Source organism: Uloborus diversus, chromosome 4 (assembly GCF_026930045.1).
Source record: "Uloborus diversus isolate 005 chromosome 4, Udiv.v.3.1, whole genome shotgun sequence".
Classification (NCBI taxonomy): Eukaryota; Metazoa; Arthropoda; class Arachnida; order Araneae; family Uloboridae; genus Uloborus; species Uloborus diversus.
This window is the reverse complement of record NC_072734.1, coordinates 157,339,363-157,358,689: the sequence shown is the minus strand read 5'-3', so window position 1 is coordinate 157,358,689 and position 19,327 is coordinate 157,339,363. Positions and strand designations below refer to the sequence as shown.

The window sequence follows — 19,327 nt, the reverse complement described above, 5'->3', positions numbered from 1 at the left end:
TGATTCAAGAGTCATCTGTAGCTGAATAATGTTCTATTTATTCATCATTTTCATTTTATCACCCGTACGTAAGTAACATTTCATGATTTTCATCTGTGCAATTTGTAATAGTAGAAATAAAAAGCTTACAAGATTCCTTTAATCACTATAACTAAACATTAAATTATAAAAAACAAGCAAAATGTGACAAAATACTGTTTTGCAGGTGGATAAGTTTTGAATTAAGCAGCATGTTACCGCCCATAAGCCAGGACGGAGGCAGAACTATATGCAGGGCCCGATTAAGACATCAGAGGGCCCCAGGCCAAACAATTCTTCGGGTCTCTCTGTAGTCAATCCTTAGATTTTAACCTAGAGCTAAAACTGTTTAACCCTCTGACGTAGGTCATGATTACGATGTGTGAAATTCTTCCCCATAAATTTTTTTTTTGGAGTAACTTGCCATGTAAATCAAGTGTTCTACCTTCTATCAATGCCTGGCTACCGCTTTGCGCCTCTGACCATTTGACAACGAACATTTAGCATCAGAAAAAAAGGTTTAAAATGCTTTTGTAGCATGCTCACAAAGGCGTGATAAGACGTTCAAAACCATACGAGAGTTAAAACATTTGAGGACCCCTAAAAAGCGGGGGTCCTAGGCCACAGCCTAGGTGGCCTATTCAGTGTTCAAGCCCTGACTATATGCATTATGCAGAGCCCGATAATGCCATCCAAAGACAGTAGTTTCGTCCTTGTTATGGACTCCTCAGTTTGGATTAGAAATTTATTTGAGCTACCAGTCTTTTGATACTCTTAGCTTCAATGAGAGAGCATCTGCCACCAGCTTGAGTAATGTCTACTCCAGACTGATGAGTCCATAACAAGAACGAAACTGCAGTCTCTGGACATCCTCATCAGATTGTCGGTACACTGCATGTTAGTTTTGAGTTTTTTTAGAGTTGACACGATTTTTAATTAACTGAATAGTTATAGCTAACACAGTTTACGCAGCAGGTTATTTCTGTTCCACTCTTTGGATTAACGAAAACTAATGTGCGTGCTGGCGTAACTAATGGGCAATTACATTTTAACAGACGGATCAATTATTGCACTAGTCTCTTACAAATAATCCAAACATGTCAGATTCTTGTTTCGTTGCATGAACTTTATAGAACATGGACTCTACTCCTAGATAATGCAATTATATTTTGAAGGAAGAATCTACAAAAATAACCAAAAGCTCGTCAAGATTTGGAATTATGGTGGTAACACTATTTTCAAAATGGCGAAAAAACAAGAAAAGCGTTGGTTTTTTGGATGTGTGTTACGTCCTGGTAACATCCAGTATCGTCCTGGTAGCGTCCAGCGTCTGTTAGTAATGGTCACCACTGTCACATGGATGCTTTTTTTTAGTTCTTCTAACGCTTTTGGTAGTAAGGGTACATAAAAAAGCTCATTAATGTGCTCCCAAAGTATACTACACCAACAGATAACGTCACGCATAAAAAGAAAAACACACATCACACATAAAAGGAAAAGAACACCAAGCTCTTTTTTTGTTTTGTTTTGCTTTATTTTGTTGCCATTTTAAAAATTCTGTACTCGTATTATGCCATCTGGTTAACACAATTCCAAATCTTAACAAGTTTGTGCTTATCATTAAATATTTCTCATTGTTGTACTCACAATACTTTTGTATATATAAGGTTTCGAAAACATGAAGCATTTGTAATAGCCAATTTAAGTAATATTTCTGGAAATGTTCAAAATTGAATTGCATCACATAGAAGTAAAGTCTATGTTCTTCATGAACTCTATGCAATGAAACAATATTCTAACGTATTAGGAGTCTTTGAAGGGTGTTTTATGCTACATTTGATAAATTTATCAAAATGGAACTTCCCAACAGTATCAAGCGTAGCTTTGTTTCAGCAGGACGGTTCTTTCACAACTTTTGTTACGCAACCGATTTTTTTCCTGCTTACGAGGGGCAGAGACATAATTAGCCATTGTGGAAATGTACTTGTATATCGTCGCCTCAGAGCAACAGTAAGACATCTAATCCATGGAATAACAGGGTATATCCTACTATTACTCTGTGGCGACGATAATACGCTTTTGTCACATTTATTTTGACCTTAGTATGCTTCCTGTCCAGTTACGGCACACAAATCAAGGTGATTTAATTTTTATGTAATTACCAGGGTTGCGGAATCGGAGGGAAAATGACCGCCTCCAACTCTTGGAACTTTAAACCTCCGACTCTCGACTCCTTTACCCCAAAATCAGTCCGACTCCGATTTCTTTACCCCAAAATCAGTCCGACTCCGATTCCTTTATCCCAAAATCAGTCCGACTACGACTCCGCAGCCCTGGTAATTACTTTATTCCATAAACTTGTTGTAATTGTTCTTTGCCTGATTTTAGGGGGTCAGTGGAGCCCAATCGAAAATCCAAATTTATACCATGGAGATATTTTACGATTTGATGATTTACAGGTACGTAAATAATAAGTTCTTACACTTCTGCTATATCAACCTTTTTTTTTTTTTTTTTTGCTTTTTTCCCTTAAACTAAGATTGTGCAGCAAAATAGTTTTAAAATAAAATAACTAGTACGAACAAAATGGAAAAAAAAAGTGAAGATAAAAGCATTTAACTGTGTAATTTAAAAAGGCAAAAAGCTGTTATTTCATCGTTGCTTTTAAGTGGAGACTGAACTACGAACAAACTGAAGAATAAAACTTTTAGTTTTATTCAGCGATATAGCGGAGCAAACTTTAATTTTGCAGTGGGAGATTTCAGTACAAAAAGTGGATAGCTCCACTTTTTTGTGTTTTCGATTGAAACGTATGACGAAACATATTATGTATTATTCTGTACAAGAGCTGGAGGTTGTCTGCGTTAAGTTGAAACTATTTCTTGACCAACGTATTAACTAAATTCATCACCTATCGAATATAAATGTGAGCAGTTTAAGAACAATGCCCTGTTGCTACTAAAGCGTAGGCAGCTTTACCCGAGGACAGAAAACGAAATTTGTATGCTTCCATGCCAGGTGTCTTCTCGAATTTGTAATAGAGGTGGCTGTTTTTCAATGTATTTTCATCAACAGTAAAGTGTCTTTTCACTTTGTATTGTTCTTCTTGATGAGTTTTTTTTTTTTTTGCCGGAGGTTTTAAAATGCGTATTTATTCCATAGTTCCCACAGGATACACATAGCCTTACGTTAGAAAATGAATTAAAAGGTTTAAACTATTTATTCAAAAAAAAAAAAGGAAATTCTGTAGTTTTTTGATGAAGTTCCCATTACAAAAGGAAGATAAATAGAGTTAAAAATTACTTTTTGAGGAAGCAAACATTCTTACTACCATGCTTTAAAAACTTGCTTTTTGAATCGATGGCATGAATCTTTTAAACTGAAAGATGTTCACGGATTTTTATAATTAGTTTTATTATAATTATGGCATTGATAGAAATTATTTAATTTCTTTTTAGATATAAATTGTGCGTTGAATAAATTAAGTAATTTCTCCTCTTTTCGTGTTTTCCTCTTATAATTAGGATAGAAATGCCATTCCGACCAATGAGCGAAGATGGCCCGATGGCGTCATCCCATACAAGATGGACCGAGGTGTAGGTGAGAACAATTCTTTGGATTTTTAACGTTTTTGGTAATTTATTTCCAATTACACAAGAAACCTCCACGTAGCTCACATTTTATTTTCCATGGATTTCAGAATTGTTTGGTTTTTGAAACTGTAAAATTGAACCTCATCAAAAACAACCTTGTTGTAAACATTTCCCCGCCAAAAAAACCTTTAACTCTTCCCTACAAAATAGAAGGCCTTCATGTTAAACCCAAAAACCCTCAGCCTTAAAAAGTTATGATGTCTAGTTTTCCCGCCAAGTATCTTCAAAACTACCATCCTCCCCGTTTTCCTCTTTCATCACAACTATTTTCGCTAGAACCTGCCCCCATCACCAACTCCTTATCAGTGAGGAGAGAGCCTTTAAATTGTTTTCAATCCTGTTTAACGAGTAGCTTTTTGCTCTCGAAGGAACTAGCTGAGTTATTTAACAAAGCTTCCCGTCAAAACAGCATTGAAAACAATTTAAAGGATCTATCCTTACTGGTAAGGAGTTCGTGATGAGGTTAGTTCTAGTAAAAATAGTTTTGGGCTGTAGGTAACGGGCTGTAGCCCTGTTAAAGAAAGCGAAAACTCTTTTGAACAACGATTTTCTAACTTAAATTCCTCCTCCCCCTGATGGTCTCGGGAATTGTGTTTTGGTATACTTTGTCAGGGGTCACAGGAGATGGAGTATATTAAAAATCAGCTCCGGGGGTCTTCATGGGGCTAAGATACAGAGGGGTGAAAACCCCAACTTGTTCTGTCGTGTAAACTATATTTAGTCGCGTGTTTAATTTCTTTCGTCTTTCTTGGCAGTGGATATTTGGCTTTGTTGGTGGCTGATATTTGGTTTTTTTGGCGACCGGGACGCTTCCGCGTCCCGTGATCTTTTCTCATCTCATTTCTGAGTTTTAATTATTGAGTTTCCTTCAAACCACTGATCTTTTCTGATTAAAAAAAATAAAAATATTAAAATAAACAGTTAAAATACCTTTTTCGAGATGATTATCTCAATGAAGAAACGAACATGTTTAAGTCATACTTTTTTGCAATGAAAATGAAATAATAAATGCTATACTTAAGAAGAGTATTTCGAATTTTGAAAATTTAGTTTACTGATAACTTAACAGTGCAACAAAACAATGAAATTAATCTTCTGATGCTGTAATTTATTCAAACTACATGCCCATTCCACCATGGATGAAGTTATTTTTATTTTCGATATCCGTTGACTCCCCAAAAAATAGATGAGGCTATTTTTTCATGGTCAAGTACGGGTTCGACTATTCCTGGAAAATGAAACAATAATGGGATTATACCTCATGATCTAAAAAATTCAACACCATGGAAGAGTGTTCAAATAGATTGGAGTTGTGTAGTCCCATACTTGCCACAATGCGATCCTTTTTGGCCTGAAGCAGCAATCGGATCTTACTTCCATGAACGAAAGTAATCGATTTCATATTGTCAATTACATACCTGAATAAAATAAATAAATAACAGGAAGATAAAAAAGTGCATTCCGTTTGCCCCAAGACCAGAAGCACTCCATGGTGGAAGACTGACTTCGGACTGTACCATAACCAAGGAATGGAGCTCCAATTATCGCTAAAGCATAAAGTTCTAGCTTTAAGCAACATTTAAGAAAAAGGCTAACCGAAGTCTAATAAATCTCTACGGCTTAGATCCAACAAGAAAAATGAATTTTGGAACCCGCAAGGTCTTGGCGACACTGTAAAATTAGTTTTCAGGAAGAATATGATCTAGGATTTCAAGACTTTTCGTTCGAAATAAGAATTGTGAAATTCCAGTTGTTTTTGTTAATACATTTTAGATGAAAGTTGAGAAAAAAACTATTAACAAGTAGTTTTGCTGTCTAATTTAGTCAATCGAAATCCAGTAAATATTCATTTGATTGTTGATTTCTTGTTGTATCAAAATAGAACTAAACTTCAAAATATTTTTACTTCATTAGATGATATAAAAGACGATATCTTGAAGGCAATGAAACATATCATGGACAAGACTTGCATTAAGTTTGTTCCTTGGGACGGAATAGAAAGAGGATACATAAAAATATTTCCTGGAGATGGGTAAGTGATACTCAACGGTCTATAAATTTAGCCATTCATTTTTGAAATTTCACATTTTGATTCGCTCCATAAGGAGACATTATCAATATTTCTCACATTCTATTAACTGGTTGGAAATTCAAAATTTCTGTGAACTATGTCCATATAAAAAAACACGGAATGAATTCTGACTTACGTGTCATTGGAACGTTTTCCTTGCTGAGGGATAATATTGTGGATTCAAGTTTTAATGACAACTATTTTGAACATCTAACGGAGTTAAGAATTTTACGATAAGACGCAGGGCCGGATCTGGAAGTGTGAAGACTCCGGGGTAACGAAGGAGTGGAAGCCCCTAATCAGGGTTCGAAAAGATCATCATATTTTCGAAAATATCCGCTACGTCGATATATATCCAAATGTTTTGATATATATGCATATATCCGATATTTTCGACTCGTGAAAGTTAGGATATTTTGTAAAAATTTCATTGTGGGGGCCCCTTTGTTGTGGAGGCTCCGGGGCAGTAGCACCGCCTGCCCTCCCTTAAATCCGGTCCTGATAGGACGCAAATGCAAAGAATATTTTCAGAGCAGATTTTGCATAATTTTTTAGACTGATGTTAATGTTTCTGTAGTGTAGCATACATTTCTTCAAATAAGGGGAATTTTTATGTGACAAATAGAAAAAATGGTTTTGTATTAGTGTATTCTGTATTTTGAATGATAATTTAATATGCGTCAACAATGAAACTACTGCACCAAAGTGGCAACAAAGCAATGAAACATTGAAAAATGTATTAGGTTTATGCGGTGTTTTCTCAAATCGTTAGCTTTTTTCTTTTTTTTTCCCAATTTTTTCTCAGTTTTTTCAGTTTTGAACTGCATTCCAGACGAGGAATTCAACGAGCAAGACATTTCGAACCAAAAGTTCAGCGTAGAGCACTTTTCAGTTGAGAATTTTAACGACTACTAAATGGGAAACTTCACTCTGAGCATTCTGTAGTGGGGGTGGGGGTGGGGGGGGGGCTTGAAATTCAGTGTAGAAAACTATTCAGATGGGAAATTCAAAGCGCATAGCTTTCCAAACGCTAAATTTATCGTACAGAACTGTTTTGAGTTCAAAAATCAGCGCAGATACTTTAAATGTCACATTTACATGCGCGAAGCCTTTGACACATAGACTTGTCGTACAGTTACCCCATAAAAGGCTAAACAAATTTTGTCTGACTGATGTTAACAAATTCAATGCACTGGCATATTTTTGTCAAATTTGTTTCAAAAAAATGTATTGTACTGTGAGTTGTTCACCGCAGATCATATTAGTTTAAAAGTTGATGTATATTTTGAAGTTGAACAATATAAAATTGCGACTTAAATTTTTTGAAATGAAATTCTTTATACGAGAGCTGTAAAATTCTGATCCGCTACCTTTTTGTGTGACGGAAGTGATGTAATTGTCTTTTGTGTGACGAAAAGTCACCCATACGCTCCTCTCACTTTCTTTCTTTCTCGTTGTCCGTAGTTGCATTAACTGCGCTTAGGCGGCTGAGCACAGCTGTTGGTCACCAACAGAGCATCCGTTGAAACACGTGCGTCTAACGAGCGCATTTAGAGTATTGTTTAGTATTCTCATTGTTTACAATCTACTCTCTTCAGTAAAATATACAATTTTGTTGTGAATATGCCTAAGTCAGAGCGAGGCGTGAGAGAAAACGTGTGGGTGAAGTGACTGTTCAAAACCCCTCGTCATGGAATATTTTGGAACTACAATTGGAATAACAATTGATAGTTTTCTCACGGCTTCTAGTCAATTTAAAATGGAGAGTTTTTATTATACCTATTTTAGCTATTATAAACATATAATTTTTCTTCTTAAGAACGAAGATGATGATGCACAGTGACACATAAGTGCATAATTATATGTAAATAAATGAATGATAGACGCAATCTATGCTATTCAAATGTGATTGATGAATAGTTAAAATGTTTCCCAGTTTCGCATAAGTTTGACTTCTTTCGTCTATCTTCGCGACATTACCTGTTTTCAGGGGCGTGCACGGAAATTTTGGGGACCGTCACAAATGACTTCTACGGGTCCCCTGCCATGTTATTTACCCCTACGTCCCTACGTATATTTCGTCCCTTTCGGCCCACCTTCAGACTCGGGTCCAGGCAAACAGGTGTTCCTTCTCCACCCCCCCCCCCCGCCGGCCACGCTCTTGCCTTGTTAGTTTGCTTTTTTTTTTTTTTTTATCTTGAAAGCTTATGAACTAATCATTCCATTGAACGCTGGAATAAAAATATCGATTTTAGAGGATTTTTTAAAAAATCGTACAAATTTCCCACAGTTATAGATTTTTTTAACGCTCCTAATTCAAGTGCAATTCACTCATTGAAATCGAAAATATGACTAAAAAATTTAGTCTAGTGTATACACTTTGGTATTTAAAAAAAAAAAAAAATAGCATTGTAAAAATGGGAGGAAGAGCGGGGGCAGCGGTTGAAATCTTAAAAATATTACCGTCAAATATTTTTAATTCTTCAAATTCAAACCGTTAAACATTGTTTCAAATTTAAAATAGTACACATCTCTTCTTTTTTTACTATCTTCCATTTCAACATTAGAAAGCTACCTTTTCTTGCGGTATTCATCACTATTATTGTATTAACTATTTACGTATATTTTACTTCTCAAAAATGAATCTTACTCTTATTAAAAAATGTCAAGGAGTTGTTTCATGTTATGAAAAATATCACGAGGCATATCTCTACTCACAGTAACATAGAAGAATTTTTACTTGGGATGTGTCGATCATGAACGAACGGGTCAAAATGAACGAATCTTTAAAATGAACGACCGCTCTTTTGAACGGTGATCAGTTTGGAACATTGATGTACTTGTGATAAAATCGCATTTTTTTTTTGGAATTACTTTCATCTTCAAATGTTTAACTCTCAATCAATCTCAAATTTAATTTTTCTCAGTTAAAAATCAATATATTCATTTCGAACCTTTTTATTTATTGCTTTATCCATCATTTTTCTTTAACCATTGCAATTCATTTGCAATTTTCCAATGTATCCATTAGTAAGCTTTTGTGTAACTTGTTTAGTCTACTATCAAAATTGTTTGGTCTTTCTACTCTCTGTCCCACGCACCTGCTAAAATCCTTCTCACGCTTTCTGTCGCAAAAACTATTTCTAAAAATACCGTTTATCACTTTTCTGGCGATAATTTTGTCTTCTGCAACTTCCCTATCAACTACCATCTATGTTTGTTTTGGGGTCAAAAAAGGTCAGTTTCGACAACTTTTTTGTTTTATTTTCACCTGTGACAATATTACACTTGGCGATACGATACTTTTATTAAGAAATAGAACACTATTTTACGTTAAGTTCAATTTTCTAACTTTTCTGACGTCACAAACAATGTTATTTTTTTTACATAATAAAATTGAAAAACAAACTTTTTTTACATGCTGAAATGGAGCCAGCGATTTTTGGAGTGTAAAACATATCTTACCATTCGGCAACTGAGAAATATCTTACAAAAATAACCATAACTTTTTTACACATCTAAACCCAAATAAAGTTTTTTTGATTCATTTTAAATGGGCATATTTTCTTACTTTTAGAACATTTCAGTTATTTTTCCTTCAACGAATATTACTGATCTAATGAAACATTTCGAATGTACATGAGTATGTCGTGCAGAGAGTTCTCCTGTAACTTTTTTAAATGAACGAAGTCGTTATGACCGAGTTGAATGAACGGATCAAAAGAATGAACGATCCTCTGATGAACGGATCATTGAAAAGAACGACATTGCACACCTCTAATTCTTACTACTGAATTACCTCCTCCCAAAGAACTAGTAATACTTATTTTTACTTTGATGTTTTATCGCGATAACCGATTTAAAGTGAACTTTAGCACATTGTTTCTCAAAGCTATTTCCTGACTTTGGAATTTCATTTTAAAAACCATGTGGAAGTTTAGTATTATCAAAAGTGTTTCCCTCTTCTCTTATTGTTTTTCAATTTTAACTGCTGATGAATGCTAGTATGATTTTCGTATTAACATGATATTACTATGCGTAGTGACATACAAAAGTTTTATGTTATTTCAATCCACTCTAACTTCCGGTGTATTTGGCTCTTCTACCAAAAATTAGGACACTCGTTTGTTTTTAAATGAAAATGAACTCCCGCGTTGCCAAGCTTTACCGTCGAATGGCTCTGCAGAATACCATGTGTTCCAGGAAGCAAAATATATAAAGTTCAACCTTGAACAACATTGTTATTTGTGAATATGAAAACTCACCGACCCGCTTTTACCAATGCTTTTTACGAACCAAATTTCGGTTGAAAGCATTGGCAGCATGCACCCAGAAAAATAGAAGTTATGATTTGTCTTGTATTCCTTAGTTTAGCCTTGGGGGTTGGAGAACAGAAATGGCGCCTTTCTGACAGTGAGTTTTTTTTTAAATTTAAATCCCATACAATACAGCCCTTTTTTTGGGGGGGGGATCATGGGGAACAAATATCTTTTTTACATTCTCGTGATCAACAGCTGACCTGGAAGAATGAAATAGACTTCGAAGTCACGAATTTTAGTTAACGAAATAACCTACAATTTGGTGCGAATAAGAAAAGGCCTGACCTTGAGAGAGCTTTCTTCATGGTGGAAGAAATAGTAAAATGAGGAACTGCTACCTTTGTACAGCACCTGGTTACAATATAACTGTAGATTTGTGTCGAGGGATTTACATTGATCATTATTTTTTACTTACATTTTGTAAAAGACGGTCATTTTTTCAGAAGTGTTTCATATTTCCGAATATGTATATGTTTTTTTTTTTTTTTTGGTTTACTTTGCCCAGAAACGGAAAGTAGATTTATTCCAAAGTACGTAGGGACAATCCATGTTCTAAATGTTTCTGAAAAGAGAAGCGTTTTTTATCGAGTGCACCAATCAAACAGGCCCAGAGCTATGCATCGCCAGATGTGCAGTAATAGATGATACTATTTTACCATGCGTATTTTTTTTTTCAAACTGGTTTTCTTCATCTCTGTTTAATCAACTGGACTCATTTAATTCTCCGTACATCTGAGTGCATCTTAACAGGGTCAATCTATAGGATTTATGGTAAATCAAAGTGTTTCTGTTTATTTTTCAGATGCTATTCCTATAAGGGAAGAATCGGAAAGATCCAACCTGTATCTTTGGGGTACGGCTGTGAACCCATAGGAACCATAATCCACGAGTTGACGCATGCTATCGGATTTGATCATGAACAAAACAGATCCGACAGGGATGATTATCTTGTTATATTTTGGCAAAATATAAAACCTGGTACGTTTGGTTTGTTTCCGATACATAATCTTTAACCATTATTTCAGGTTATCTAACGCTAAGGACTAAAGGCTGGGGAGGGGGGGGGGGGTCCTTATCAAACTGGGATGAACTTGAGTACCGTTTAGAAGTGGTTTGAGTCACATATGGAGCACACATTGAACTCTAGTAATGAAAGGTATTTCTGCCTTGCTATGCACAAAAGTCGTATTTGCAGTTGAGTTCAAAATGAGAAATTGCCGTTTAAAGTTTTGCGCCTCCATGTATTTGATGAAGATGCAACTTTTTCAGAATTTTTTTAAAAATATTTCCTATTAGCGAATGACCGTGAAACACTGCATTTAGATAGGCTTTCCAGACGTCCCAGTTTGACCGGGACAGTCCCTGGTTTCAGACAAAATCGCAGTGTCCCGGCCGGTTTACTTCACGTCCCGGAAAAAGATAAATTTGATTACAAATGACCAAAAAGATCTGAAAGTAATTAACTGTGAAGGATTATTTAGGATAATGACTTTATCAGTTGTAAAATTAACTTGAAAAATCAATACCGGACTAGCTTGTGAGGATTATTACAATTAGATTAAAACCAAAAAAGACCATAAAAAGTCCAATAAAATAAAAAGTACATCTAAATATTGTTCAATTTTTTTATTCTTCATTCAAAGTGTTTTTTTAACTAAAATAAATTGCAAATATTTACATCTAAGAAGTGAAATGTTCAAATTTTATCTACTTACATCATTTTTTATTACCCTCGTTTCAGGTTCATAATTAGTAAGCATTTATTCATAGCATTGAGAATAAACTGCCCTATAAAACACTCCAAAAATGAGCCGGGGGTATGTACTCTTTTGAATACTAACGACTTTGGGGGGGGGGGGGCACTCCTGTGTCCTGGTTGAACATTTCAGAAATCTGGCAAGCCTACATTTAGATAAAACATGTGAAAATGACCATCTGGTGACAATAACTCAATTTTGATAAAACGTGCAGATTAAGGTGGTTCAAAAGTACATGTACAACAAAAAGTTTTCCCAACATAACGGGACACCCCTCAATATTTTTAGACTTGTGGATATTAATATACTGAAAGAGGATGCTGAACCCCCTCGCCCAAACTTCATACGCATGGGGAGGGGGGTTGAAAAACACATTGAACGGGAAAAAATGTTACATATTATAATATACACTAGTTATATGCATATACATTGCAATAAAATAATTATTTACAAAAAAACAGCTGGGGAAATTAAATGTTTCTAAATTTGTGGCCTTTTCAATGCTACGGCTAATGTTAAATTAAGGGGTCGGTGAGCACCCTCTTAAAATTTGAGTAAGAAGCTAAAACTTTTACAGCATAATACTATTAGAAGTCTAAAAAAATAGGGGGTATCTTGGATTCTAGCTGAAAAAAAGTTTTTTTGAACCATCTAAAGAACATATTTTGCGTATATACATTCAAAATTTGTAGGGAAGCGAAAATAAAGAGGTAAATAAGAATAAGTAAAAATTACTTTGTTTAAATTATCGTCGTAGATCAAAACATAAGCAATGAAATCAACTAACTTATATAACACACTCCTTTTTAGAATCGCGTTACAAGACTATAAGTTTCGAAAATACGTAAAATAAGGGTGATTTTTTCCACTAAATCTTGTTCCTCTTCGATCTATGACAAGATTCTAAAATTATTTCATAAAATCTAACTGTCGTGGAAAGATTCATCAAAAATACTTCAATATATAATGTAATATGTAATCAGAAAGATTTCTGTAAATTTTACGAGGCTACATTCAAGTGCTTTTCAATTTCTCAAAAGTGAGTAACTAGTACAGTAGAATAACTTTATAACGCCGACCTATATAACGCAATTCTCTATAAACCGCACAACTTTTCAGAAGTAAACAATAAGTTTTAGAAATTTAAAAAATCCCTCTATTTTGCTTTGAAAACATAAAAATTGTTAAGCAAATTAAATTTTGAAAGTTTTTCCATGTTTCCATCTTAATTCAAAGCTTTTAAATTTAAAATTTGTACTCATAGTAAACAGAAAATACCAGATGGCTCTTGAAAATGCAGCTGTTATGCGAACCATGAAGCTAGCAGAAGTGCAGGATAATGCACTTTCTTTTGATTATGAAACATATTTTTTTGTGAATAACTAATGGTAATATTGGTGCTTTAATACTCATTGCAGATAAAATTCATTCTGAAGTGCTAATATATAGATATATTCTGAACGTTAGTTTCAAAATTTTTGAAATGATCTATATAACGCAAAAACCTGTATAATGCAAAAGCTCTGGTCCCAAGGTGTGTGTTATAACGGTCTTCTACTGTATAATTAATAAATCGCAAAAAATAAAAGGCATGAATACATCAGGAATTATATTCTTAATCTACATCAAATTATTGACATTTCAGTATTTCTATTTGTGATGAACTTGTAAAAAGAAAAGGACTCATCAAGATATTCAAAGCGCAAATAAAGCATAATACTTCTCTCAATTAAGTTCTATTCTATTCTATTCAAGAGTCACAACTGACTACAACTGTATTTATGTCGAGGTCTGCATACTAGTGCCTTGCCTCCATTATTTTATATACCGATAGATGGCAGCACCATCACCGGATCGAACAGTTAATGAGAATTTAGAACTAGTCCAAGAGCTAATAGCTACCTGGTACTAGCACCCCCAGAGGTATCGTTTCACTTGGAGGACATTGAGACCACGAGCATATTTAACGTCGCCCAGTCCCCTTTAATGACGACGGTGGGTCTTCGACCAGCGGGGATCGAACCTGAGCCCCTCCGGCCCCGAGTCCAATGCCCTACCGATCAGGCTACCACGGCCTCTCAATTAAGTTAATTCAAGCATTCTTACCTTTAAAATGACTCATGAACACAGCCATCATCATAAAAAATCATCAAATAACACACTCCCGAGAGTTTCTGAGGCACGTACTCGTATATGTTGCATAAAAGTTTCTATAAGAACCAGTACTGCACTGTTGACATCCTTCGCACTACTCTTGACCATTATTTTACGTTAGAACAGATGTAAATAAACTGGTTGGCTAAAAATAAACTGATATAGCTTGACCACGAAAAGAAGGCGGGTAACCTTGAAGCAAAAACATCAATTGTATCTTTTGTGATTGTTTTTTTTTTTTTTTTTTTTTTTTGGGGGGGGGGTATTATTTTGGAATAGATAGGATTAGCGAGACCGTGCCTCTTACTATTCGATACTTTCTGGCAGAGTCTACATATTACGAATGACACAAATGATGTTTCGTTTCAAGCTCATCCGCCATCTATCTGTGGTCAAGCTTTAACAGCGATTACAAAAACCTGGTGTCAAATTTCTGAACTTTTTTTTCACGTAAGGTTTGTTCACTAGGTCGTCAATTAATAAAGCATTCATGACTTTTTTATTCAAATCGATTGAATCAACGGTGTATTTTTATGAAGTTGGATTTCTTTGAAGTCAATAAATGAAAATTATTGTGGAAACTAAAATTAAATGAAACAAACAAAAATTTGAAGATTTCGCAAAATCAAGGACTAAATCTTCCATACCGTAATAAGTTCGAAGTCATATTTTTTCTGAGAAAATTTACGAGTGATATCAAACTCAAAGTTTTAAAAATTTGAATCATGGATTCAACTCTTTTTTCCCCAAGGACACCGGCGGGAATCGAACCCAGGACTTCCGGAATACGAAGTGAAACTTCTTCCGCAGAGCCACTGACACTTCCACGATGGATTTCATTACACAAATCATTTCGTCAGTTTTAAGCACTGGCAATACACAAACCTTAAAAAACTATGACTAAGTTTACATTAATCATAGGTTGTTAATAAAATTTAACCTTTTTTTTCCTAAGATTAAAATATGAAGAATTCTACAGCCGTTTTCAGGTAAACGGCAGTATCTGCAGAAATGCGTTTTCGAGAAATTTGAAGAAACGCGTTTTGTATTCAATACCAACAAATGGGAAATGTTGGAATTAGACGTCTTTTTCGCGTCTCTTTTTCAGCGGAAACCAAATAAGCGAGTTTGTACAATAAAGATAACGTACAATAGATGACAAAAATGCAAAAAGATGAAATTTTTTTGCAGTTATTGCCTTTTACCTGCACACCAGTGGTGTTCCCATAAGGAACACCACTAGTGTGCAGGTATATGCCGCTCCATATACGCCATATACTCTCAAACACTTTTTAGACATTTAACATTTTTCAGACTTATACCCTCAAGCTTCATAAATTTTCATATTATGACATACTATGTATATGCTCACATGCACAGATTGTGCGTAGTGAATTACTGGGTGTATACCCTCAGAAAAATTGATGAGGACATCACTGTTGCGCACTGCAGTCTAGCTTCTGGTTACTGTACAAAAATTTTCAAATCTGTGTTAGTTGCAGGGCCGGCTCTACTAGTTTTGCCGCGCTATGCGAGGTTGACAAGTGTCGCCCCCCCCCTCCATTGCTCTTTCTAAAGTAAGTTATTCAAATACAAATCGGTAATAAACAAAGAAATAAAATTCTGACTTCTATCGCAGCGCTAATGCTGTTTTCCGGTACCAAATACCCAAGATAGACTGGTTAGGACCGGCTCTACTAGTTTTGCCGCGCTAGGCGAGGTTGACAAGTGTCGCCCTCCCCTCTCCATTGCTCTTTCTAAAGTAAGTTATTCAAATACAAATCGGTAATAAACAAAGGAATAAAATTCTGACTTCTATCGCAGCACTAATGCTGTTTTCCGGTATCAAATACCCAAGATAGACTAGTACGTTAAAAGCAATCCTGTAACTTGAAACTGTTGCTTTTATCTCACTTGTCATTTAAAACTAAATAAATAAAAACCTATCATTTTTTAAAACAATGGCGGTACGGGTTGGGAATCTCTAAACAATTCGCAATCAGTGGCATAGGATCTTTGTAAAACAAGGGGAAGCAGGGGCTCATAGTGGGAAGTGTCTGGGATCCAAGAGGCAGAAGCAATGGCGCAACCAGAAAATAATTTTAGGGGGGAGGGGCAAAAGATTTTCTCATTTGAAATGAACGTCTTTCATTCCATCTCTCTCTCTCTCTTTCCCAGCAATTTTTTCTATCATAGCTAATGTATGCATTGTATATGGAGAGAATGAGGTGATAAAACTTCTGGTTTCGGAAAAGGTTCGGTTGGTACTCAATGATAGAGCACTTAGAAATAGAGGAGTCCTGGGGTTCTCCCCGGGAAACATTTTCGAAATTCTACTCCTAAACACGAAGTTTTTGACGATCTATGGTAATATTAAGGGGAGAAAAAGGTTTGAATATACTCCCTGGAAATTTTTCGGAATTGATGTTTTTAAAACGCGATTACTTACAATATTTGTGATCGTTATGGAAAAGGATATGACTCAGAGATTGTATTTGATCGATATTTCGATTTGATTTATATCTCCCTTACACCATTTCAAAATTGAAGTTCCAAAAACACAATTGTAGACAATCTTCAGTGAAGTCAGGGAAAAAAGAGATACTAGGGCTTTCCACTGGAAACTTTTCGAAATTGAAGTCCAAGAGCGCGTTCTTCAATGATGGTATCGGAAGAGGTTCTGAGATTCCTTCCCCCTAAAGTTTTCGAAATTGTAGTACTAAAAATTCAATTTTCATCGTCCTTTTGGTGATATCAGAGAGACGAGTTTCGGGGGTCGTTAGAAGACTTTCTTATTTTCAGAGAACTAGAGAAAAGGGAATAAATGAAAGAGGAGGGCGGAGAACCAGTACGCCAGAAATGTGTTTAAATGAAATGTTTGATGTTACATTTTTCAGATACATTTTATTAAAAGTGCTTGATGGAAACTATAAAACATTGCCGATACTTTTTTCTACAACAATAAGTAAAAAGTAACGCTTTTAATAGTAAAAATGTATATTAAAAAGTGTTTTCCAGAATCTCACAAACATTTTGTGAGGCAAAATGGCATTAAATGACTTTTTCTACCCGAAATAATGATCCAATTTTCTTGACTTAGGTCTCATTCGAAAGCCCACAAAAAATACCCCTCAAGTTGATTTACTTCCTTCGAATTTCAAAAAAAAAAAAAAAAAAAGCTGTAAATCACCAGGAAAAGAGTTATAAGCATTTTTAAACCAAATGGAACATCCATATCAAGTCAGAAAACTATCGTTTGCCAACGAACTCAGTTTAAATTAACGTGAATAAAATTATTTTGATCTGTTGCTATTTTTTTCTCGACTGTGAACAAACAAAATTCTTGATTTTGCTTTGAGGTAAAAGTTTCCCTTTTCCATATTTTTGAACTTTTTTTTCTTTTTTTTTGTAGTCAGCATTAGATAATCAAGGATTTTAGTTGCATTAATGGAGGGTTGCGTTTAATTTATTCAGGACTTAAAGATTAACCATTAACAAAATTTTAGAATCATTTTTTGACGGGAAATTTTACAGCAAAATTTTTCTTCTATTATTTGAGCCCAGTTGTTGAACACGCGTCACTTGAAATAACTTTTATTTTCGAGGTAGACCGTGCAAAGCCGCTAGTAGATAAATAAATCAAGTAATTTGCCGCCCTTAAAATTAAAGTGAGTTTCTAGTTAAATTCCAAATTGTGTTTTGCATATCCAAACACTGATACACACTTGAAACCCTTTTTTAACATTAAAGTAGCGCATCTTGTATCTCTGAAACGTATATTAATCTTTTCCAAAGACTTTTAAATCGCATTATTTGCCGCTCCTCAAATTAAACAGAATTTCTATTTGAATTCCGAACTATGTTTTGCATATTCAAATGCTAGTACAAACTCAAAATTATTATTTTTTTGACATTAAAGCTGCGTATTTTATGGCACTAAAACAGATATTAAAAACTTTAAAAAAAAGTTTCAATTTTTCAATTTTCAAATCAAAATTGAAATTAAAAAAAGTTTCAATTTGCCGCCCTAGGCAGCCGCCTAGGTCGCCTACCCCTACAGCCGGGACTGGTTAGTTGTAGTGAGTTTGACAAACTGTGTGTGTGAAATGGATGATTCAACAAAATCAACATTATATTACCGTAAGTCAGACATTTATGGAATGTATCAGGTCATGACTGTTCCAAGTACAATTTAGCTATAGTACAGTCATTTAGGGTAGGGTGACTTTGAACCACTTCAAATTTTCGATGTGAAACTTTTTATGCGAGATTTTTGAAATTCTGATCCGCAATCTTTTAATGTTGTAGAAGTTGAACAAAGAGATTGCGGTAAATTTATTAGCAAAACTAACCTTATGATTATGTACTATTATTTTTCATTGTTTTTGGCAACAATAAAGCAACGGAAGTAATTTGACATAATTTTTCATTGTATTTGGCAACAATTAAAAAAAAAAAATTCGTCACTTCCTTAGCACAAAAAGCTTGCGGATCAGAATTTCAAAGGCCTCGCATAAAAAGTTTCATTTCAATAGAGAAAAAGTGTCTCGAATTATTTTATTTTTGAACTTTATTGACTATTGGTTATAACTTTTCATGAACATGAGAATTTACTGGTTTAGTGGCTCGTCAAAATGCATTTTTAAGGGACCGGTTGTCTGTCACAGAACAATGTAAAATATATATCATGAACATTTTCGTATCCTCTTCGGGCCCTTCGGGCGCCCCTCACGATTGCGACATTTGCCACAGGGTAAATCCGCCACTGTCATATATATGTTATCACGTTTATCAGTATCAAAGTTCATCATGTCATACTCACGTATTTTACTTATTACTTACGTTTACTTTCGTACTTTGAAGTACTCATATGTAAAAATTTGGGTCCTTCGTTTTCATTGCAGAAGCTCTAGACCAGTTCGATAAGCTGAAGCCAGATGAAAACCGATTAATCAATGAGTTTGATTACGATTCAATAATGCTTTACGGACAAAAGACATTTTCTAGAGATGGATTCTCGAAGACCATGAAGCCTAAAAAGAAAGGAGCCGAAATGATCGAAGTTGCAAAGAAAACTCAACTCAGTGAAAGTGATGTTTACAGAATAAACACTTTGTATGAATGCAAAGGCAAAATAAAGTAATTGAAGAAAAAATGTACACCCTCTGCTTGTTTTTACATCGGTAGGAACTTTTTAGTCAACAAATGTTTTTGAATAAGAACATCACCATTTTAGCGAGAAGAATAGACGCCATAATGTTTGGAATGCACTTTTCAGATCCCATTAATTAATTCCAATGTCAATTTACTTTGCTTACTCTGACAGTCTTTAGTTGGCAAAGAACTGAACAGTTC

The 19,327-nt window shown here is 34.8% G+C and overlaps 1 protein-coding gene across 1 annotated transcript; it reads left to right on the top strand.

The window, feature by feature from the left end:
* On the top strand, positions 1-19,115 carry LOC129220947 (astacin-like metalloprotease toxin 5). Its single transcript, XM_054855382.1, has 6 exons — positions 1-68; positions 2,407-2,477; positions 3,543-3,618; positions 5,586-5,703; positions 10,864-11,048; positions 18,886-19,115. Exons 1-6 carry the CDS (start codon positions 29-31, stop codon positions 19,113-19,115), a joined length of 720 nt encoding a protein of 239 aa, XP_054711357.1. The 5' UTR covers positions 1-28.
* Positions 19,116-19,327: the final 212 nt, after the last annotated feature.